The 25,255-nt window shown below is 45.1% G+C and overlaps 1 protein-coding gene across 3 annotated transcripts in view; it reads right to left on the minus strand.

Annotated features, from left to right (window-relative positions):
- Positions 1-25,255, minus strand: part of MED23 (mediator complex subunit 23) — a 261,969-nt gene that overhangs the window by 68,545 nt on the left and 168,169 nt on the right. For all 3 annotated transcript variants that reach the window (XM_030196548.1, XM_030196549.1, XM_030196547.1), the window contains 2 exons: positions 17,057-17,181; positions 4,099-4,304 (listed from right to left, as the gene is read on the minus strand). In XM_030196548.1, the coding sequence (XP_030052408.1) occupies positions 4,099-4,304; positions 17,057-17,181 (331 nt within the window). The remainder of the gene's footprint in view (positions 1-4,098; positions 4,305-17,056; positions 17,182-25,255) is intronic.

The raw sequence follows: 25,255 nt of genomic DNA on the forward strand, positions 1-25,255 counted from the left end.
AACGGGTGTTATACCGTGCCATCACGTCAAACTTTAGGTAGAATGATTGAAGCTAAATATGATGATTTGTCCATCTACATTTTGAGTCAGCTTCGAAGTCTGCGATATGCAAGCATTACCACAGATCTCTGGACCAGCAGAACCATGGCGGCTTATATCACAATTACTGCACATGGCATAGATGATGACTTTCATGCAATGAATATTGTGCTGGATATGCAGTACATGCCAGAGAGACATACAGGTGACATTATAGCAGATGTTGTCGAAAGTGCAGTGAAGAAATGGCAGCTAGAAGGCAAAGTTTTTGCAATTGTTACCGATAATGCTGCATCAATGAAAACAACAGTAGGGAAACTTATTCAAAAAGGAATCTGTACCGCTCACCGTTGCTGCTTCGGACACACTCTGCAGTTATGTGTGGATGATGGGCTGCAGTCTTATCCAGCAATCTCTGATGTCATCAATAAATGCCGTGATATCGTCAGCACTTTCCATCACAGTACTATACTTATAGAAAGCTTGAAAACTGCTCAAGAAATGCTGGTGATGTGAAAACACGTTGGAATAGTACTTGCATTATGTTGCGAAGTGCAGTTGAACTGAACCAAGCCATTGGTTTTGCTTTGAGAAGCAATAAAATCATAAAGAAAGGTGCACCTGCCGAACGTGACTATGATCTTGCCCAAAAACTCGTTGATGTTTTGCAGTCTTTTGAGGAAGCCACAACAATTGCATCAGGACAAAAGTATGTTACTGAGTCTGTTGTTCATCCGCTGGTTGAACACCTAATTAACTCAATTGATACAACATATGGGGAAGATTCAGGAGAGGCAGGAGAGGAAGTTGATATTGATGATGAAGATACAGAATCAGCAAACCTGAAAGTTATCTCTCGCTTGAAAGAAGAGCTGAAGTTTACTCCACAGATTTCAATATATATTATTTGATAATTTATATAGATTAAGCAGCTTTTTGGATCCAAGATTCAAGTCAACCTACGGTGAAGTACCAGATGTCATTGAAGTTGCGGCTCAACAGATTATAAAAATGCAAACCACTGATGTATCAGTCAGCAGCGGCACAGCCATGGAGATCACTCAGACATTACCAGCTGTTCCAGAGTTTGGAACATAGGATGTGGATAAGCCTCGACAGAAACACAGTTTCTGGGAAACAGTGGAATATACAAAAGTTTCAGCTAAGAAAGCCAGACTTCCATCACAATCAGACTATAACAGTGATATTCGAATCAGATGCAGTGCAGAACTTGTTTGCTATAAACACGAATATCCTTTGGAAACTGGTGGTGATGTTTTTTGTTTCTGGCAGCAAAATCAAATGAAATTGCCACTATTGAACTGGCTTGCACAGAAGTTTCTGTGTACGCCAGCCACCTCTGTGCCCTCAGAAAGAATTTTTTCTGCTGCAGGACAAATTATAGCTGCAAGACGCGGCTGTCTGAAGCCAGTCAAAGCAGACAAAATGATTTTTCTTAATAAAAACTGGAAGATGTAGGACTTGACCAAACTTCACTTTTCACATGATGTAACACAGCATGGCGTGCTCACATTAAAGTTTGCCTTTGTTCAATTGCTGTTGCCTGGCTTTTTTTTACCCTTTGTGTTATAATATTAGCATGTGGGCCTCACTATTTCAATCTAGTTAAATCAAATCAAATTGAATCGAAAAACCAATTTTTTTTTAAAAGAATCAAATCGTACCGAATCAAAACTTTTTTTTTTGACTGAATCAGACAGCCCTAGTGGGCAGGATTTAAAGCTACATTTTTATAGGAAGTAAAGAGAATAATGTGGATTATTCACTCTACTTTTATGTGTTGTGTTTATACAGAAACAAGAGAAAAAATACACACTGAATTAACTGAAAAAACTTGAACGCAGAAAAAAGATTTAAGTAACATTGATAGTAGCACATTTTGGAACAGTACAATCAACTTTATCTTGAACAATATAAAATGTATCCCTCCCTATTCTGCATACTATACTCAGGTTCTAATTTTGGGATATGAAACCATTTTTCTATCACAATATATTTGAAAACAGACTTAAATGTCTGAAGCCATTTAATTTTGCTGCTCTGAACTGGTTTCAAAAATCGGGGTGGGGGGGATGTGCCAATAGATAACCATTCTAAAACTTGAGGTGGTAAGTTCGGTGTTATTTTACCAGTGGATATGTTTTCATTTGTATCTTTAGTTTGTTTTTTTATCTTTACCCTGTTTGTTATGTGCTATCTTGCTTCATGCAGAGTGTTTTGTTCTTTAGCACTGTTGTTTCTAATAAACCTCAATTAAAAAAAATAATAAAATAAAGTTACCATAATTACGGACTGCAATGCATATGACTTCCAATTAGCAGCAACAAAATTCTTTGCACAATCCTAACATACAATGTGACAACAATTCCATAACTTCTGTTTCACTTTTGCAAAATGGGGCTGAAAGAGAATACTAGCACTATACGCCCTGTAACATCTTACCTAATCACAGATTACATCACTAGAGAATGACAGGAGTTTCCTAATTCTTTTCACAAACAGTTTCAAGGTCATGGTACATCAACCACAGGTTAATGCCCTCCAAGGTATTTAACATAAAGGCCTCATTCAGTACATCATAAGACAAGCTACAAAGCACAGAGCTACTGAGGGGTTAGTTCAGATTTCATGTCTGTTATTCATTAAATATTTCTAAGTTTCAAAATAACAATTCTTTAATTCTAGAAACTTTGTATATTATAAACATGTGGGGGGTAATTTTTTTCTAAGCTTTTTCCAATTGTAAAGCCTATTTTGTTTAAATATATGTATTAATTTCAAATATTTATAACATACATATTTGAAACAAGAAAAGGTACCTTCATCAGTAACATTTTAGTAGCAAATATAAAGAAACAAGTACTTGACTAAGTACGTAAAGCCTATTTTATATACCAAAAAGGGCTTTTATAAGAATTTGCAACCACACATGTGCATAAAAAAATAGCCACACTTTTATGTGATCTGTGAGTAGGCATTCCCAGGTGTATAGTTTATGTGGGGCACAGTGGAGGTGTGGTTGTGATGTACACTTTCTTTAGAGAAGGTGTAAATTCATGCAGTATTGGGGGCTGGATCCAGAAGTCTATGCTATAAAGAACGTAGGTGCCTATGTTGCCTTTATAAAACAGGTGCCTTTATAAAACTTCTCACATAGGTGTCCTGCTATCGAATCAGGCCTTACTGTACAAAAAATGCCACAGTACATAAGCTTTCAAAAATACATCAATCCTTTCTTTTATTCTGATTACAGAAAAAACACTAATTAGCTTCACAAATTATTTTGATTCTTTGTAGTTATGAAAAGAGAAGTTACTATTCTGTGAACTTTTCACACAGTGATTGCTTCATACTGGTTACGTGACAAACCTGCAAGGCTCATCTCCAGACCTTTCCTAGTCTATAACAGAAAGAGCATTTGACCAAAGCACTAATCTACTTAAAGGGAGGGGAGAGAAAATTGCTATTTCACACATGTAGATGGCCAGGATGCAAAAATTTCAAGGAAGTGTGATTTGGGCAAGCTGAAAACATATACATGCAATACCAGCATGATCCATATTTGCAACACCCATTTCACAAAAGCAATTTGCAAAAATTTCAAAAAGTCAATTTAAACTCTTTATATCAAACTTACCTGAAGCAGCTCTTCAATTAGGCTTGTCGCATAAAGTTATGAACAGGTGATGAGCCAAATCAAATTATTCTGGAAATGTATTCATTTAAAAGGGCATGGATAATTTGTTTCTTCGTATCATTGAAAATATTTTCATTATATCTAACTTTAGCTTGATGGCAGAATAGGATCACAATACCACCAATTTTACAGAAATTTAATGACAAAACAAACAAAGCTGGGTATTTACATTGCATTGCCAAGCTGTATTAAAAACATCCTATTAGGGATCGTGTCTACAACTTATATGAAAATTACTTGATTCTAAAACACATACAGCCTTCATTTTTCATAACTCAAAACACAGCCCTGTTAGGAAAGGGTGGCAACATTGGGATGCAGAAAAGAATCAAAGTGTTTACCTATAGCCAATTTGGTTGATATGATCAGTTTCCAGAAGCATTTTCCACAGAAGGCAAAGGAAGAGTGGGGGGGATCCCTGCATGGAAAAATGTGTAATGATGTCATTTTCATTGGTCATCGACTTCCATTTTCTGTACTCCTCTTCCACGTTCTTCTTTAGATTAAAACGACTTTCTTGTGGTACATTGTTCTGTTTGAAGAATGCCTGAAAAGAAATTGCCATATTGAAAGTGAACCTATAGCCCAAACAGGGACTCTGTTTAATAATCTCAACAGGTTTTAACTAATACTCCTGGCTGCAACAGTGTATGGCAGTGGCCACCCTCTTGGTGTCACCATTTCTAAAAGGGGATGCAAGCTCTGTCTACCAAGTGCCAAAATGTCCTGATTTATGAAGAGTTAAGAATCACCTGGTCAGCCGGTGCTACTTGGACAGATGGTGCCAGTAGAGAAGGAGCGAGTGGGGATCACTCCTGTCCCTGAAAAAACCCATGATTTAGGGAATAAGTTCCAGAAAGCTCAGGGTGGTGGGCTAGCAATTTTTTTTTTTTTTTTTTAACAAAACAGGACAAAGCTTCAAAGCATGCAAAACAGGGCAGCTTAAATGAGCCAGACTGGGCGGTTTGGGTGTTCCTCAGAGACCACCAGATTATTTCAATATGGGCAGAAGGGGAAGACTCTTTAAATTAATGCCATGGGAACACTGTCTGGCACCTAAATGCCAGAATGGCTGCAAGCATTTCAGAAATGGGTATGCTTAGATCAGTTAGAAATAGTAAAAATCAACAGAATACTAAAAAACACAACACAATATCTGAAAGTAAAAAGTCTTATACAGAGTGACCACATAGCTTTATGTGAAAAGAAAAGCTGGGCCAGGTCTGGTTTTATTCCATTACACGCAAGGAGATGTATCTCTGGTTTATTAAGGGAATTCAGTCAATAAGGAAATCAGAACTGTATCTTCATGTATGCAATGGTGTAAACACTAGAAGTAGCTCAGCTTGCCCCATGAACAAGGTCACCCTCATATACAGTGGGGGAAATAAGTATTTGATCCCTTGCTGATTTTGTAAGTTTGCCCACTGACAAAGACATGAGCAGCCCATAATTGAAGGGTAGGTTATTGGTAACAGTGAGAGATAGCACATCACAAATTAAATCCGGAAAATCACATTGTGGAAAGTATATGAATTTATTTGCATTCTGCAGAGGGAAATAAGTATTTGATCCCCCACCAACCAGTAAGAGATCTGGCCCCTACAGACCAGGTAGATGCTCCAAATCAACTCGTTACCTGCATGACAGACAGCTGTCGGCAATGGTCACCTGTATGAAAGACACCTGTCCACAGACTCAGTGAATCAGTCAGACTCTAACCTCTACAAAATGGCCAAGAGCAAGGAGCTGTCTAAGGATGTCAGGGACAAGATCATACACCTGCACAAGGCTGGAATGGGCTACAAAACCATCAGTAAGACGCTGGGCGAGAAGGAGACAACTGTTGGTGCCATAGTAAGAAAATGGAAGAAGTACGAAATGACTGTCAATCGACAAAGATCTGGGGCTCCACGCAAAATCTCACCTCGTGGGGTATCCTTGATCATGAGGAAGGTTAGAAATCAGCCTACAACTACAAGGGGGGAACTTGTCAATGATCTCAAGGCAGCTGGGACCACTGTCACCACGAAAACCATTGGTAACACATTACGACATAACGGATTGCAATCCTGCAGTGCCCGCAAGGTCCCCCTGCTCCGGAAGGCACATGTGACGGCCCGTCTGAAGTTTGCCAGTGAACACCTGGATGATGCCGAGAGTGATTGGGAGAAGGTGCTGTGGTCAGATGAGACAAAAATTGAGCTCTTTGGCATGAACTCAACTCGCCGTGTTTGGAGGAAGAGAAATGCTGCCTATGACCCAAAGAACACCGTCCCCACTGTCAAGCATGGAGGTGGAAATGTTATGTTTTGGGTGTGTTTCTCTGCTAAGGGCACAGGACTACTTCACCGCATCAATGGGAGAATGGATGGGGCCATGTACCGTACAATTCTGAGTGACAACCTCCTTCCCTCCGCCAGGGCCTTAAAAATGGGTCGTGGCTGGGTCTTCCAGCACGACAATGACCCAAAACATACAGCCAAGGCAACAAAGGAGTGGCTCAGGAAGAAGCACATTAGGGTCATGGAGTGGCCTAGCCAGTCACCAGACCTTAATCCCATTGAAAACTTATGGAGGGAGCTGAAGCTGCGAGTTGCCAAGCGACAGCCCAGAACTCTTAATGATTTAGAGATGATCTGCAAAGAGGAGTGGACCAAAATTCCTCCTGACATGTGTGCAAACCTCATCATCAACTACAGAAGACGTCTGACCGCTGTGCTTGCCAACAAGGGTTTTGCCACCAAGTATTAGGTCTTGTTTGCCAGAGGGATTAAATACTTATTTCCCTCTGCAGAATGCAAATAAATTCATATACTTTCCACAATGTGATTTTCCGGATTTAATTTGTGATGTGCTATCTCTCACTGTTACCAATAACCTACCCTTCAATTATGGGCTGCTCATGTCTTTGTCAGTGGGCAAACTTACAAAATCAGCAAGGGATCAAATACTTATTTCCCCCACTGTACCCTCCATCTCCCTTTGTCATTCTAACCCAATGTTTTTCAAATTCAGGGTCACAACCCAGTACTGGGTTTTAGCACACTAGTCAATGAGCTACAACCAATTCCAATTCTTTCATCTATTTCCAGAAGCACCACTATTTTCCCATGTTGGGAGGAAATGGGAATGCTACAGCATTCTGCTTCTGACTCATGGCATCGTGTGGGTCTCAGGAAATTTGAGTTGAGTATTATCCAAATTCCTAGGCTGTTCTCACAATGACTGTCAAGAGGAATGTGAGTAGCAAACAGTGCACCTTAAGGTAAAATTATGTATCATACCTGATAATTTTCTTTCCATTAATCATAGCTGATCAATCCATAGACTGGTGGGTTGTGTCCATCTACCAGCAGGTGGAGATAGAGAGCAAACTTTTGCCTCCCTATATGTGGTCATGTGCTGCCGGAAACTCCTCAGTATGTCGATATCAAAGCTCCATCCGCAGGACTCAGCACTTAGAGAATTATACCCACAAAGGGACACTCTGCCCAGCTCACCACCGCCGAAACGGGGGAGGGGAATTAACCCAGCTCATCCCCACACAAGTGGGGGAGGGGAATCCGTCCAGCTCATCCCCGCGGAGCGGGGGAGGGACACCACACCCGCCGATGCAGGGGGATCTGGCTTATCCTGCAACCGCAACCGCGGGAGGAGCTGACTGACCCTAACACCGCCGAAGCGGGAGGGGTACAAAGCTGCCCTACAGCCGCACGAAGCGGGAGGGAGTGCCGGCAGAATTTAAGTCTCAATCCAGCCCCGTAAAACGGAGGGGAGAGGAATGCAGCAGCTCACTGTAACACAAACTCGTCTCAACTCTTGAAGGATCCAAGTGAAAAAACTTGAACACGAAGTCCTCCTGAAGTAACTGAAGACTAAACTTGAACCTAAAATTCAACCAGAATATAAACAGTACAGATATCTGGGAGGGGCTATGGATTGATCAGCTATGATTAATGGAAAGAAAATTATCAGGTATGATACATAATTTTACCTTCCATATCATCAAGCTGATCAATCCAAAGACTGGTGGGATGTACCGAAGCAGTACTCACCCAGGGCGGGACATTGAAATCCCTGACCGCAACACTGAAGCTCCAAACCGGGCCTCCGCCCGAGCAGCCACAGTCAAGCGGTAATGCCTGGAGAATGTATGGGCCGAAGCCCAAGTTGCCGCCTTGCATATCTCTTCCAAGGAGACGGACCCGGCCTCTGCCATCGAGGCCGCCTGAGCTCTTGTGGAGTGAGCCTTCAGCTGGATAGGCGGCACCTTCCCCGCGGCCACATAAGCCGCTGCAATGGCTTCCTTGACCCATCTTGCCACTGTAGGCTTAGCAGCCTGCAGACCCTTACGAGGACCTGCAAACAGGACAAACAGATGATCCGATTTCCGGAAATCATTGGTCACTTCCAAGTATCTGATGATGACACGTCTCACATCCAGAAATTTGAGAGCAGAGTATTCCTCTGGGTAGTCCTCCCTACGAAAGGAAGGGAGACAGAGCTGCTGATTCACATGGAAGCGAGAAACAATCTTGGGCAGGAAGGAAGGCACTGTGTGAATAGTCACTCCTGCCTCAGTGAACTGCAGAAAAGGCTCTCGACATGAGAGTGCCTGGAGCTCGGAAACTCTTCTGGCTGAAGTGATAGGCACCAAAAAGACTGCTTTCAACGTCAGGTCTTTCAGAGATGCCCTCGACAAGGGTTCAAAAGGCGGCTTCTGCAATGCTCTTAGCACCAGGTTGAGATTCCACGCAGGCACCACAGAGTGCAGAGGAGGGCGCAGGTGATTAACTCCTTTGAGAAAGCGCACCACATCTGGCTGAGAAGCCAGGGAAACACCCTTCAGGCGGCCCCTGAAGCAAGTCAGAGCCGCTACCTGGACTTTAAGGGAACTGAGCGACAGGCCTTTCTCCAGACCTTCTTGCAGGAACGCCAACACTGAAGAAATTGGAGCAGTGAAGGGAGAAAGTGAGCCTGCTTCACACCACGCTGCAAAGATACGCCAAACCCTGGCGTAAGCAGTAGAAGTAGAGCGCTTCCTCGCTCTCAGCATAGTGGCGATAACCTTGTCTGAGAAGCCCTTCTTTCTCAGACGCTGCCGCTCAATAGCCAGGCCGTAAGACCAAAGGGGGAGGGATCCTCCATCACCACGGGACCCTGATGTAACAGGCCCTGCTCCACTGGCAGGCGCAGAGGATCGTCGACTGAGAGCCTGATCAAGTCCGCATACCAGGGACGTCTGGGCCAATCCGGACCCACCAGGATAATCCGGCCCGGATGCTTTGCCACCCGGTCTAGCACCCTGCCAAGCATGGGCCAGGGCGGGAACACATAGAGAAGCTCTTGTGTCGGCCACTGTTGGAGAAGAGCATCTACTCCCAGGGATCGAGGGTCCCGTCCTCTGCTGAAAAAGCGCGGCACTTGGCATTTGGCCGATGACGCCATCAGATCTAGGCTCGGCTGGCCCCAGCGCTTCGTGATGTCCAAGAACGCCTGAGCAGATAGCTGCCACTCTCCGGGCTCCAAGGTATGGCGACTGAGAAAGTCCGCCTTGACATTCATGACTCCGGCAATGTGGGCAGCTGACAGCTGTTCCAGGTTCGCTTCCGCCCACTGGCATAGATTCATGGCCTCCTTGGCTAGAGGGGCGCTCTTGGTACCTCCCTGGCGGTTGACATAGGCCACAGCCGTGGCATTGTCCGACAGGACCCGTACTGGCTTCAACGCCAGTACCGGGATGAACTCCAAAAGCGCCAACCGAATGGCTCTGAGTTCCAGGAGGTTGATAGACCACTTTGCCTCCGCAGGAGACCAGAGCCCCTGCGCTGTCCTTCCCAAGCAGTGGGCTCCCCAGCCCAACAAAGAGGCGTCCGTCGTGACGACAATCCACTCCGGGGTCACCAGAGGCATTCCCGCAGACAACTTGTCTGTCTGCATCCACCAGCTCAGCGCCTTGCGCACTGCTGGGTCCAAGGGAAGGCGCACAGCATAATCCTCCGACATCGGAGTCCAGCGCTGCAGCAGAGAGTGTTGTAGTGGTCTCATATGAGCCCTGGCCCAGGGCACTACTTCCATCGTGGCCGTCATAGAGCCCAACAGCTGCACATAGTCCCAAGCCCGAAGAGGAGAGGCTACTAGGAACTGGTCCACCTGAGCCTGAAGTTTGACAATCCGATTGTCTGGCAGGAACACTCTGCCCACTTGGGTGTTGAATCGAACTCCCAGATACTCCACGGACTGAGTCGGGCGCAGCCGGCTCTTCTCCCAGTTGATGATCCATCCCAGGGAGCTCAAAAGAGCAACTACCCGGTCCACAGCTTTGCCGCACTCTGCATAAGAGGGGGCTCGGATCAACCAGTCGTCCAGATAAGGATGGACTTGTACTCCTTCCTTTCGCAGGAAGGCCGCTATGACCACCATTACTTTGGAAAAGGTCTGCGGAGCAGTAGCCAACCCGAAAGGGAGGGCTCTGAACTGGAAGTGTCGTCCCAGGACTGCAAAACGCAGAAATCGTTGATGAGGAGGCCAGATGGGAATATGCAGGTACGCTTCCTTGATGTCCAAGGAAGCCAAGAACTCTCCTGCCTTCACTGCCGCTATAACAGAGCGGAGAGTCTCCATGCGAAAGTGCCGCACTTTTAAGGCCCGATTGACCCCTTTGAGGTCGAGGATAGGCCGAACAGAACCTCCTTTCTTTGGTACCACAAAGTAATGGAGTAACGTCCCTTGCTAATCTGATTTTCTGGCACCGGAACGACCGCACCCAGGCGGATCAGGTTGTCCAAGGTCTGCTGCACTGCCACAGCTTTGACCGGAGACTTGCAGGGAGAGAGTACAAACCCGTCTCTTAAGGGTCGGCAGAACTCTAGCTTGTAGCCGTCTCTGATGACTTCCAGCACCCAAGCGTCTGAAGTTATTGTGGTCCACTCGCCCAGAAACGAGGACAGCCGTCCTCCAATCTGCACTGGGGCGTGGACCAAGGCCCCGTCACTGGGTACGAGACCCTGGGGGAGGACCGGAGGGAGCACCTCCGGGACGGCGGTCTCTGCGAAAGGAATGCTGCTTGGGGGAGAAATTCCTCTTGAAGGAAGAGGGGGCAGAGGAGCCCGACCTGCCCGGGCGGTACCGACGGGCTTCCTGAAACCGTCCTCTGGAGGTACCGGGACGAGTACTAGCCCGAGCCCTGACCTCTGGTAACTTCTTGCCCTTAGACGTGCCGAGATCGGTCACGATTTTGTCCAGCTCGACCCCAAAGAGCAGCTTGCCTTTAAAAGGCAATCTAGCCAGGCGGGATTTAGAGGCGTGGTCAGCAGACCAATGCTTCAGCCAAAGCCACCGCCGCGCAGAGATTGTCTGAGCCATGCCTTTAGCTGACGCCCTCAAGACATCATACAGCAAGTCTGCCAAATAGGCTAAGCCCGATTCCAGGGCCGGCCAATCAGCCCTCAAGGAATGATCCGAGGGGGAAGCCTGCTGCACCATAGTCAGGCACGCCCTGGCCACATAGGAGCCGCAAACTGAGGCCTGCAAACTTAAAGCAGCCGCCTCAAAGGACGACCTTAAGGCCGCCTCCAATCTTCTGTCTTGGGCGTCCTTTAGGGCCGTGCACCTTCCACCGGCAACGCCGTTTTCTTACTCACCGCAGTGATTAAAGAATCCACGGTAGGCCACAGATAGGCCTCACGTTCACTCTCAGGCAAAGGATAGAGGTGGGACATAGCCCTAGCCACTTTAAGGCTCGCTTCCGGGACATCCCATTGAGCCGAAATTAAGGTGTGCATGGCATCATGCACGTGGAAGGTTCTAGGCGGGCGCTTCGTCCCCAGCATAATGGCAGAGCCAACAGGGGCTGAGGGAGAGACGTCCTCCGGAGAGGAAATCTTCAAAATGCCCATGGCCTGCACTAACAGGTTGGGCAAATCCTCTGAGCTAAAAAGCCGCGCTGCAGAGGGGTCATCCGCTCCAACCGAGCGGGGATCCGTCTCCTCCAAGGAATCCGATAAGGACCGTTGGGAGAACTCAGATACGCTGCCCTCATCTACATCGGAGGAGACAAAGAGGCATATTTTCAAAGCACTTTGGGAGGCTAAGTTCCATAGGTTTCTATGGCACTTTGGGAGGCTAAGTGCTTTGAAAATGAGCTTGATAGTCCTCCAAGGCCTGGGAATCAACCCGAGGGCGTTTACCTCTGGGGACCTCAACCTCTTTACCAGACGAGGGAGCAGGGGCAGCGTTTTGCATAAGGAAGGCCTGATGCAGCAGCAAAACAAACTCGGGGGAGAAACCCCCCAGACTGTGCACTTCCGCAACCTGGGCTACAGCCCTAGACGCACCCTCAACCGGCGCTCGCAAGAGCGGGGGAGAGACATGCTGCGCATCAAAGATGGCGTCCGGCACGACACTCCGCGAAGGAGCCGCGCGGGAAGAACGGCGCTTAATTTTAGCCGCTTTTGTGCCGTCGCCCAAATTAAGGGCGTTCATGGCATTAATGTCTCCTACCTCAAGGGCGGCCCAAGAAGAAGCCGTCCGAGCCGCGTGGCCGGCCAAGATGGCGGAGGCGAGCAGCGGAGGATGGGCGTTTATGGCGGGAAAAACCGCCACGCCGGAGGAAGGACCAGGACACTCATCGGTCACGAAACTGTCACCCAACAAGGGCGAATCAGGCTTTAAGACCCCCGCATCCCCTCTAGAAGCGCCCAAGCGATCCGGGGAGCGACTCTTTCCGCCCTCGCCCTCCGACGCCATATGCCACGTGGAGATCAATCGGGGAACCCCCTGCCCGCTATAAAAAGGTAAAATTACCTGCTTTCCGCTCCGAGCTGTAACGACCTGGTGTCCCAGTGAGTAGCTGCAATAAACGTTTAAATAAACGTCGAAATAAACGCCTTTAAGGACGTTCAAAATTTTTTTTTTTTTTTTTTTAACGGCGCCAGCGGGAGGGGGGAGAAAAGGAGGGACCTGGCACCACCAGGTTTGCACTTGCTCAAAAGAGCCCTCAACCCCAGGCACTCAACAAAACCTAAAAATTAGGCTTGGAGGCCTAGCCAGAGCTGCTGCTGTGTGTGACCACCACCTGCTGAGATAGAGAACATACTGAGGAGTTTCCGGCAGCACATGACCACATATAGGGAGGCAAAAGTTTGCTCTCTATCTCCACCTGCTGGTAGATGGACACAACCCACCAGTCTATGGATTGATCAGCTTGATGATATGGAAATTCTCATTAACACATTCACAGTCATGAAGAAACGCATACAAAAAAGTGTTGCAGTCTGGACTACAGTATTTCCTCTATAGGAGCCATGTGATATACTTTACTTACATCATAAATCTAGTGGGGAAATTTTTTTCAAATGTTCTATATTGTAAGTGGTAGGAAGATGACAATTATATTACCTCAGGCATAAACAATTCCAAAACAATGGCATCACTTCCAACAGAAACTAGATGAACAGCTGGTTTGCTGCAGTTCAGTAAAATGTTATACGAGGACATTTTTTTTTTGTTACATTTGTACCCCGCGCTTTCCCACTCATGGCAGGCTCAATGCGGCTTACATGGGGCAATGGAGGGTTAAGTGACTTGCCCAGAGTCACAAGGAACTGCCTGTGCCTGAAGTGGGAATCAAACTCAGTTCCTCAGTTCCCCAGGACCAAAGTCCACCACCCTAACCATTAGGCCACTCCTCCACTCGTGTAAGAAACATGGTTGTGTGTGGCAAATCTATACCAAATTCACTGTGTGAACTTCAACAAAGGCTGACAGAATCTTCTGTTTAATGCTAAAAAGTGTTTGGTCTGTCATCAATGAAATATACAAACTAATTACTAACTACATTTAAAAGCCAGAGACCAGTAACTCTTTGCTTTCGAGCAAATGGAAATGTGGGTTTTCTTCACAATCTCAAGACACATGCTCCTTTGTCAGAAGAAAACACTCAAAGAGAGCAAAGCAGCAAATCTGTACACCTCTTTTGTTTTGCTGTTGTACATTTTCAGTTTTTCAGGTAAGTGTTCCTTACATGCATTTATTTTGAAACTCAAGGTAAGGAGGTCTTTGGCACCTAATGTGATCTAAATTGTCCTATAATTCACATGGCCACATCTTGATTGTCAATGTGAAAACAACAAAATCTCAAATACATATAGGCAGCTGAATCAGAATGCAGTAATTTACTTGTCCTCTCTGATCACAGATTAGACTAGGGCACACACTTCCATTTTGCCTTAATTACAAGCTAGCTGTATCCCCTTTTCTATGGTTAATAGATCAAAGAGTCAAGCAAGAAACACTGGTTTCTGCCATACATCACACTGAACCTCTTTTCTATGATCAGTGGATCAAGGAGTAAAGATGAACTCTACATTCTACTATACTATTTCACCGACTGCCCAACTTACAAAGACGAGAAAACAAAACACACTGCCCTCACCCAGTCATCCTAACCACATTATAACAGAAAAAAAAATCAAGATCAGTGAGGTAAAGTAAAATCTCCATGGAGTCAAACTGTAGGTGTATAAGGGACCAGAGAATAAAAAGAGACAGACTACCTTTTACAACTCCTTTTCTTGGACACAGATTAAGAAACGGAGGAAACTCTGCTTTCTATTGTGCAATGTCACAGATAAAATGTCTTTATGCCACAGAAACATAGCAAATGATGACAAAGACTATATAGCCTATTAAGCTCATCCATACCAACTACTTATCTGTACTATTCATAAGAACATACGTGTTACCATACTGGGACAGATCGAAGGTTCATCAAGCCCAGTATTCCAATCTGTTTCCGACAGTGGCCAATCCAGGTCACAAGTACCTGGCAAGATTCCAAAAGAGTAAAATAGACTTTATGCTGCTTAGTCAAACCTTTTTTAAACCCTGTTAAACTAAAGTGAAGTGGTATACTCTGAGGACAGCAGACCAATTCTTCTCAAATGTGGTGATGTCATCGTTGGAGTCCAATGCAGTAACACTGACCAGCTTACTCTCTCTTTAAAAGTTTAAGACAGCGCTCCCACCATGCATACGTGGGTGCTTCCCCCCCAAATCGTGAGTGTGAGACCAGTAGTACATTAAGAGAGCTAAAAAGAGATCCAACTCCAAAGGGAGGTGGGAGGGTATGTGAGAATAATTGGACTGCTCTCCTTGGAGAATACCTGCTACAGGTAAGTAACTTCTCTTTCTCAGAGGACAAGCAGGTCATATTAATTTCACATGTGGGAATTCCTAGCTACCAGGCTCACTGAAAACAACAACATGAGAACAATAGGGACTTGCAACGACAAGGCCTTGTAGGGCAATTAAACTGAAAAATATACATACTGGTTGTGGACTGAAGACTATGTTGCAGCCCTGCAAATCTCTTCAATATAGGCTGATCTCAAGTGGGCTACTGATGCAGACACAGCTCTGACATTGTGAGCCTTGACATGACCCTCCAGAGTCAGCCCGGTCTGGGCATAAGTGAAAGAGATGCAGTCTGACAACCAATTTGAAAGAGTGCGTTCACTGATGGCTACCCCCATCCTGTTGGGATATTACAAAAAAAAAAAAACCAAGAAGGGTGGAATTTCTCTAGGGCCTAGTCCACTCCAGGTAAAACGTTAAGGCTTGCTTGAAGTCCAAGGTGTGCAGTGCGCTTTCACCAGAATGGGCATGTAGTTTGGGGAAGAATGTTGGCAGGACGATTGGCTGGTTAAGATGGAACTGTGACACCACCTTAGTAAGGAACTTAGTTAGGGTGGGTGTGGAGAGCTACTCTGTTATGATGAAATTTTGTGTAAGGCGGATCTGCTACTAGGGCCTGAAGCACACTGATCCTGCAAGCTGAAGTGACTGACATGAAAAATAAGACCTTCCAGATCAAGTACTTCAGAGGACAGGAATCTAGTGGCTGGAAAAGGAGCTTTCACCAGCTGGGTGATGATGGTGCTGAGGTCCCATGACACAGGTGGGGGCTTTGTCAAAAGTAAACCTCGCATGAACCAAACAACTAGAGGCTGTCAAGAGATGGGTTTACCCTCTGCAAGGTGGTGATAAGCACTAATTGCACTAAGGTGAACCTTTACCAAGTTGGTCTTAAGACCAGACTCAGAGAGATGTAGAAGTAAATCAAGCAGATTCTGTGTATGGCATGAAAGACGATCTAGGGCTTTGCTCTAACCAGATGGCATACCTGTTCCATTTAAAATTATTAACATCTCTTTGTAGGATCTTTCCTGGAAGCCAGCAAAAGCTTGGAGACAACTTCTGGGAGATTCAAGGAAGCAAATTCTAGCTCTCAACATTCAAGCCTTGAGAACCAGGGACTGGAGGTTGGGATGCAGAAGAGATCCCTTGTTCTACATGATGAGGGTTGGAAAATAGTCCAATCTCCATAGCTCTTAGGAAGGTAACTCCAGAAGATGTGGGAATCATATCTGCCCGGGCCAACATGGGGTGACCATGATCATGGTTATTCCTTCTTGCTTTTGTTTCAGTAGAATCTTCTACACGAGAAGGATGTGAAAATAAGAATACAGAAGACCTGACCCCCCCAATGAAGAAGGAAGGCCTCCTCAAAGCTGATGCATCCCTAGCATCTTGAGTTACTGGTGAGTCTTTCATTTCCAATGCCTCCAATGCAAATGATCAGAATTTAAAGAACTGAAGAGCCTCTCTTTCTGCATTTCATAGCCTTGAAGTCCTCTTCAGGTAATATGCAGATACAAATGATACTTAAATGCTTTGAGATCTGGATCTACGAACTGCAAACACCAATACAGAGTATCTGTTCTGGATATGGTCTTGCCCCACAGCCTGTACATTTAAAGCCACTTAGGAATTTCTTTTGGGATGATGATAAAAATATAGTTCAACTTAGAATTAAAACAGAAATCAACTGAACTGGCATAATGCCAGAAGAGGAAGACAAAGAAAAATAAAGGAAAAATTACAAACTTAAGTACTTACTGAGGAGACTAAAAAGGAAAGGGAAACGTAAACCCATGTTTTCCTATCAGCAGATTCACTTGTCTGAAAATCTGTGGAACTGCTGCACATAAGCAAATGTACTAAACGTTCAACAGTGTAAAGCAAGGGAAGCTTTCCCATTCAAGGGCTGTCAGATGACATCACTCACTTGTGAGGATTTGATATTTCTTGCTTGTACTCAGAGAAAATACCCACCTCCATTTTAATTAACTTTTGTTATTTGACTGAACTAAGGAAAAACCCTGACTTTGTGTACTGTCTGAGAAGCTTTCAGTATTGCTACAAAAACTTCTACCCGGCATCTCAGTATGTTACCTGTAGTGGAGCTGGAAAACAGCTTAACGTGTGCGAGGCCCAGTTGTGTGCTGTATAATTCATAATCGTCTGGAGTATTTCTTTGCACCATGTCCCCTGTATTGAGTCAGAGCCTGTGAAAAAGTCTGACAGGAAAATAAGATTAACTAATCAGTCATACTGAGAACCAGCAGCAACATAATAATACTTATCTGCGGAACCTAGGGGTATGTTTACTACGGTGCATTAGCGTTTCTAACATTTCTATGGGCGTGTTAGCGTTTAACATGTGTAAACCATTTACGCGCGTTAAAAACACCAACATGACCATAGCGCACCGTCGTAAACATAGGTGCTAGTTTTACAAGCATATCTTCTTTTTTTTACGTAAAGGCTCCAGTGAATGTTTTGACAGTTTAGACCAGATCTACTTATGAGGATAATTTTGAAAAGCCATTTAATTAGATAAATAGTGATTTATCTGGATAAAAGGTCTGTCTGAATATGGCCTACCCTTAATCCAGTTAAGTCTATATGGGGTTCCACAATGCACATGCCTTTAGCCATATTAGGCAGTGATGTTCCCTGGGGCCATGATTACATCGAAGAGAAAAATGCTGCCATGTGGACTGCATTTCAAAAATATACATGCTATTTTCCTTTCAAAAATTACTCATAGGTAAGAAGGTGCAATCATTTGCGGGTACTTTATCCTTCAGTCATCTTCAAAGTGAAGGTATGCACACGCTTTCACTTTGAAAACCAGTATAAATGTACAGGTAAAACTCTTTATTGGGATAATTTTATACTGTGTGCATGGGTATTTTGCACACACTTTGGAAATATATGTGTACTTTCACGTGAAAATTTGGCACTTTGAAACTTAAGCCAGGAAAGTTTGGGGGTCAACTTTCAAAAGCATTTATTAATTCATTTGCAGCAGATAAACTTGGAAATCTCCTATTCACTGATTTTTAATCCCTATAAGGATAGTGGCAGGCTGAAAATCCATCTAACTGCTGTGCCACTACTTGTATAGGGCTGGAGTATAAACTAACCATACAGCAGTTATATGTCAGCTACTTTCAGGCCAATTCTATAACAGGGTGCCTGGTAGAAGTCTATTTTATAGAGGAATGTAGGTGTAATCACTTACACCAGCCACAGAGCTGGTATAAGTGTTCACACCTAAATACTGGTGATACCCACATAAGTGGGAGTCCCACCCAGGCTCTGCCTATATGTTACTATGGCGAGGATAGAGCTGGGCAGACTTATACGGTCTGTGCCAGAGCCAGTGGTTGGGAGGCGGTGCTGGTGGTTGGGAGGCGGGGATAGTGCTGGGCAGACTTATACGGTCTGTGCCTTGAAGAGCACAGGTACAAATCAAAGTAGGGTATACACAAAAAGTAGCACATATGAGTTATTTTGTTGGGCAGACTGGATGGACCGTGCAGGTCTTTTTCTGCCATCATCTACTACGTTACTATGTATGTGTTCCCCTTGCAAATACAAGCTATGTAAGTTATAAGCATATTTTACAGAACAGTGCTTAGAAGGGATTTTGGTATTTATGAATGTACTAGAGAAAAAGGCCTGTTTCTCTTAGAAATGAAACGGGCGCTAGCAAGGTAATCTGATTTTGCCATGAATGTTTTTAATGGAAGTGTTTTTAGATATTTCCTGTGATGCTAATGAATAATTCTCCCCCCTCCCTACCCTCCCTGTCCTCCCTTTCCAGTTGCAGGACGCCCCCCTCCCCTTCAAGTTGCAGGACGCCCCCTCCCTCCTTCCACTCTCCTCCAAGTTCAACGCCCCCCCCCGCCTCCCTCCCTCTGTCCCTCTCTGTCGTCCGAGTTCCAGCCCCCCTCCCTCCCTCCGAGTTCCAGGCCACCCTCCGAGTTGCAAGACCCCCCTCCCCTGCCCTTCCAGTTCAACGGCCTCCTCCCCCTTGAGTTGGAGGCCCCCTCCCCATTGAATTGCAGGACGCCCCCCTCTCCCCTTCAAGTTGCAGGACGCCCCCTCCCTCCACGCCCCTCCGAGTTCCACGGCCCCCCCTCTCCTCCGAGTTCAACGCTCCCGCACCTCCCTCCCTCCGTCCCTCTCTGTCGTTTTGAGTTCCAGCCCCCCTCCCTCCGTCTCCTCCGAGTTCCAGGCCCCCCTCCCCTTCGAGTTGCAGGACCCCCCTCCCCTGCCCTTCCAGTTCCACGGCCCCCTCCCCCTCGAATTGCAGGAAGCCCCCCTCCCTCCACTCCCCTCCGAGTTCCACGCCCCTGCGCCTCCCTCCCTCGAAGTGCAAGCAGGACCTGTCCTCCGGCAGCCCCTCGCCTTCCTGTGTGCCGGCTCTAATTTAAAAATTGTTACCTCGGGGTCCGGCGTCAGCATTGAAGGCGAGCGGCGATTCACACTGCCTTCCCATCTGTCTGAGCTCTGCCTCTGGTCCCGCCCTTCCGGAAACAGGAAATGAGGGCGGGACCAGAGGCAGAGAAACTGAGCTGTTAATTGTGTGTAGAAAAGAACGACTCTTTTGGCTGGAGATTCTCGAATATCTCAGGCATGCCAACGAAATCTGTGAAGCCAGGCAGACAGAAGGCAGCGCTTGCATGGAAAAAAAAATGGTGTCGCCCGCCCAGCATGTTTGCTCACAGCAAGAACTCCCTGAAGACACAGTTCATGTATCTATGCGGAATTTGTCTGAATTCCTTGATGAGAAGTTGGTGAAGCTTAATGCTGGTATGGAGGAGGTCAAAGACTGTGTCGCTAGTCATGCGGTAAGAATTCAACATATTGAGGATCGTGCATCTGGGCAAGAGGAATGGGTGGCGTCGATGGAAGGCTGACTTGGCGCACTGGAGGAGCAGATATGTTCCCTGTCAGACAAGGTGGAGGACCAAGAAAACAGGGGACGAAGAAAGAATCTACGAATTATTGGTATCCCAGAGGATGTCCCTCATTCTGCTCTAATGGACTGAAAAATGGCTGCCTCAAACTTTGGGTTTACCATCTGATACAGGCCCTGTGCAAGTGGAACGCGTCCACAGAATTGGAGTCCGTAAGGAGAATGCTAATAAACTGAGACCGGTTATAGTTAATTTCCTTAATTATGCAATCAAGGCCCGGCTTTTAGCTCTTTTCAAAAAGCAGCGCTCTCTGGAATATAAGGGAACTTGCTTGTTATTGTTCCAGGACTTTTAAACTCGTGTGGCAGAACAACACAAGCTCCTGGCGCCATACTGTTCTCAGCTATACTCCAGAGGTATCAAGTTTGCTTTTCAGTTTCCTGCCAAAGTTCGTATTACCCACGATAACCGAACTGTAAAACTAAGGTAGAGGAGTTAAGAGCTTTTTTGGACAAATTGCTTCACTCGTAACAGATCTAAGCTTTTCTGGCATGATTCCTGGCTGTGGTAACGTGGCTGAGCGCAATCGAGTTCTTACATAGTTATATACCGAAGGAGTTTGGTTTGAAAACGGAACAGATGCTGATCCTGAACATGCAGAAGTTCTGGTACTGTATGGTCTCTCAGAAGAGGCGCAGGGAGGGTGCTAGACCCTTGCAGGTTACATCAGTGGTCTAAGTAACTGTGTACATGATTGCTGGGTAAACGAGACTCTGCCCTTGGTGCATTTGTTCTCATCTGAGTGTGTTTTCCTTGTTATGCTTTTTGAGTAATTGACAATGTTCATAACATGTTCTTATTCATATTCTTTGTTGGTTGGGAGGGTGAGGGAGGGGGAGGGGCATTTCGGCAGTAGAACAGTTAGAGACGCTTTGTCTCTGGGGGGGTTGGCAGTATGTGAGTGGAGGGAGGGGGTGTGGAGTGTGGTGAAGATATGGCTATGGGGATGTTTTGTATGATTGTGATGTGTTTGGAATGGTGGTGGGGTGTTTGGAGGGTGGGTGGCGGAGTGAGCGGTAGTGCTTGGGGATGCTTGGGGCAGAGGGGTTTTGTTGGGCAAGGGGAGTGGAGTTTGGTAGGGGGGTTTCCTAATTCCTGTGTTTGGGACAATCTAATAATCCATATTTATGTAGTTGGAGCGCATAGGCATTATCTGCGGAGACGGTTTGGCTGGGATGCCGTCTCCCAGGTTAGTTGTAATACCTTCTTTTTTGTTAATACATTGTTTGAGTGGAAAGATGGGTAGTATGTGGGTTGCCACCTTGAATGTTGATGGTATACATTCATCACACAAACGCATGAAAATTCTTAGTTATGGGAAGTGTCTGAAAGTGGATGTTCTATTACTCCAAGAGACACATCTCTCAAACACTGAACATGCCAAATTGAAGAAGCACTGGATAGGAGAGTTAGCATTTGCTTCTTATAATAATAGGCAGAGGGGTGTAGCTATTCTTATTCATAAGTCTCTTGACTGCACAAGACGCAGGGTTATACAGGACCCCGAGGGGGTGTTATGTTTTATGGTTGGGGGTGATCCAGTGATTTCGGGTAGCTCTGTGTTCAGTATATGCTCCACAAAGAAGAGTCCAAAAAACTCCCGCAAAAAAAACAAAAGTGTAACAAAGATGGACGGAAGCTATCCAGAAGGACCAGACTAAAACCTCAATTGTAAAAGCCAAAAAGAGTTTATTACGACCCAACACGGTCATGTACATTTTTAGAAAAGATGCTGTTTTAAAGGTACCTCTATTATATATAACATGCCTCTATTTGTTTTTATTGCATTCATGTCATGTTATAATTTGTATCTTTGTTTTAGACCCCTGAGGAAGGCCTTTTTGGCCGAAACACGGACCGTGTTGGGTCGTAATAAACTCTTTTTGGCTTTTACAATTGAGGTTTTAGTCTGGTCCTTCTGGATAGCTTCCGTCCATCTGTTACACAGTATATGCTCCAAACATGTACTCCAATAATTTTCTTCGTTGCTGGCGACTCTGGCCCCCCTGAATAATTATAAGTTAATGGTGGGGGGAGATTTCAATATTACAGTAGATTCGTTGATAGACTGTAAGCCGCCAAAACCGAGGGCGAAGGGGGAAGTTGGGAAAGGCACTAATTTTTTGATTTGTGAACTGGGGCTGCTAGATGCGTGGAGGGTGCTGCACCCGGATGACCAGGATTACACTTTCTATTCTCATGTACATAAGGTACATGCACGGTTAGATTATATTCTGCTATCATCATCATTATTATCCTTGGTGCGGGCAGCGAATATAGACACAGGTGTGGTGTCGGACCATAATTTAGTATGGGTGGATTTAGGAATCCCTAGAGGACCGTGCTCTGCTGGTTGGTAAACGAATCCCACGCTATATCAGGATATTAGGCTCCGCAGATTTCTGGGAGAAGAATGAGAAAATTTCTTGCAAGATAATCAATTTTCAGAGGTGGACCCCATAATATTGTGGGAAGCGGGAAAAGCAGTGATGAGGGGGAAAATTATTGAATACATGAGTCGCGTCCATAAGCAATGGGACGGACAGCTACGCAAGCTACTCAAACAACTTAAAGGGGTGCGAGCTGGTGACCTGGGGGGGGGGGGGGGGGGGGGGATCTTGGTGCCAGAGATGAGTATTGGAAGCTCAAGAGGCAAATCAATGAGGTGTTACACCAAAGGGCCCGTCAGGATGTTTAGCTTTATAAATACAACTTGCACTGCTGGGGGAATAAGGCAGCCAAACTATTGGTGGCGGTGGTTCGGAGTAGAACAGCTAAAAAACCTATTACTCGCATAAAAGACAAGAACCGCCAATTGTTTACCTCAGGGGAAAGTATTCAGAAAGCTTTTGTTAACTTTTATAAATCACTGTATGACACTGGTCATTGTGATACACAGGAGCGAGAGAGTTTTTTTTTTAGGGATTTACAACTGCCAGCATTGACGTCGGACCAGTTGGCAAGTTTAAATGCTCCTATCCAAGGCCTTGAAATACAGCAAGTGGTAAAGAGGCCCTGAATTTTATAAACTTTTGAGTGCTCAGCTGATGGGTCCATTTGGGAACCTGTGTCAAGACCTCAGTAGCCCAGACCATCATATGGGAGCCCTCAATCATGCCACTATTGTTGTGCTGCCCAAGCCGGGTAGGGATGCAGAACAGTTGGGGTCTTATTGGCCTCTATCTTTATTAAATCAGGACATTAAGCTCTTTGCAAGTATACTGGCTGCCAGACTGGGTAAAGTGCTGCCTTTTTTTGTCCATAAAGATCAAACTGGGTTTGTACCAGGCAGATATGCTTCTACAAATATATTGCAAGCGCTGAAGGCCATGCAGACGAAGGGAAAGCTTCCTGTGGATGCGATTATTGCTAGTCTCGATGCTGAAAAGGCGTTTGATAAAATCTTATGGGACTATCTATTCTGGGTCCTTCCTAAATTGGGCATCCAGGGGGAGTTCTTGGCGGGCGTCAGGGCCTTGTACAGAGCTCCTACATCGCAAATTCTTTATATATATATATATATATATTTCTTTATTTCAAATTATTAACAAGAATAATCTTGTTAAAGAAATACAGCCAGGAAATTACTAAATGAAAATTGCATCAACATATAGGAAAAAACATTACGCTTTCTCAGACCACAAAATTGGGAGGTGGGGGGGGGGGGGGGGTGAAATGAATAGAGAAGTTTGCATACATGTAATTATTACTTTAAACAAAACAAGCTGCATTCCTCCCATTAGAGATACAGATATTATTTCAGTTGTCTCATATCTAGAAACGACTTTAGCTGATCTGGTGAATAAAACACATATTTTGTCATACCCATTTTTACAATGCATTTACATGGATATGCTAGAAAAAAAAGGACCCCCATACTTCCAATGTCCTTTTCTTCATTGCTAGAAAAAGTTTCCTTTTCTGTTGGGTTTGCTTTGTAACATCAAGTTATATCCATATTTTTCCCCTCTAAAGAGAGTGTTAATGTTCTTAAAGTCTCATAATGGCATTGAAATCTTGCTTAAATACAAAAGAAACAATGAGAGTAGTTCTTTCTGCAGTGTTCTAATAAAGCTGAAATATTATCCAAGTCAATATTTGTATTTCCTACATCTCTTGTTTTCCCTTCTTTCCGCTCAGGATTTGCAATGTAGTATATTTTATTTATAGAAGGAATAGCTTCAAGTGGAATTTTTAAATTTTCGTTTAAATATCTTTTAAACAGTTCCAATGGGGAATTTCCTGAGAGTTTAGGAAAATTTAAAAGACGCAGATTCAACCGTCTATTATAATTTTCTATCTGTTCAATTTTGCGACATAAGTCAGTATTATCTTTAACAGCTACATTTTTTAAATTCTTGAAGTAGTTCAACATCCTTTTGTATATTTATTACTTTTGTTGTTAATTCTTGCTTAACTGAATCTACCAGCTGTTTTACTTCTTCAAGTTTTTCATTTAAAGCATGTACTTCACCTGATGATTTTTGTAGTGTTACATCCATTTTATTCAGCATCAGCCAAATCATCTCCAAATTTATCTCTGGAACTTTCTCTGAGAAACTAATCTCAGGACGCTGCGTCTTTCGTAGCGGCTCTAGTCCCTCACTCGACGCCTCTCCTGCCACACTTCCGGTGGTGAGCTAGGCCATCCCTTGAGCAGCTATCGACGCCGGACACGGAAGGAGCAACAATGCTGGTGGTGAAAGGGAAACGTCCTCTCCCCATAGGGTTTCCGCTTCTCCGGTAAGCCCCACTATGGGATCCGTTCCCGTCAAAGTTTGGGAGGTTGCGGTGAAGAAACGTTCTAAGTTCGGCTGGGTAGGCGTGGAGGTAGAGGAAGGCGAGGGCACCCTTCTCACAACTCCTTTTCGTTTAGTATGCGACATTTTCTTTGCAGAAAAAATAATTTTCTCCCCAGCTTAGCAGGAGCGCTTCTCTCACCGTCCAGCTATGCAGCAGCCATCTTGACACACCCCCCTCTGCAAATTCTAATTAATGGGTGTCTCACTGATAAGTTTGAGTTGGAGAGGGGAACTTGTCAGGGGTGCCCATTGTTCCCTATGTAATTAGTGTTGTCTTTGGAACCATTGGCTAGTAAGATTCGTCAGGCCGGGGACCTGGACGGAATTCGAGTAGGACCACAGGAATTTAAAATTAATCTTTTTACGGATGACATGTTGATATTCTTAGAAAAAGCTTCCCAGGGGATCCCTATTTTAGTAGGCCTTATCCAGCAATTCAGCTCGTTTTTGGGGCTCATGATTAATTTTGACAAATCAGAGGCTTTGGCCATATCTGCAGACTTTGATTGCAAGCGCTT

Source organism: Microcaecilia unicolor, chromosome 3 (assembly GCF_901765095.1).
Source record: "Microcaecilia unicolor chromosome 3, aMicUni1.1, whole genome shotgun sequence".
Taxonomy (NCBI): Eukaryota; Metazoa; Chordata; class Amphibia; order Gymnophiona; family Siphonopidae; genus Microcaecilia; species Microcaecilia unicolor.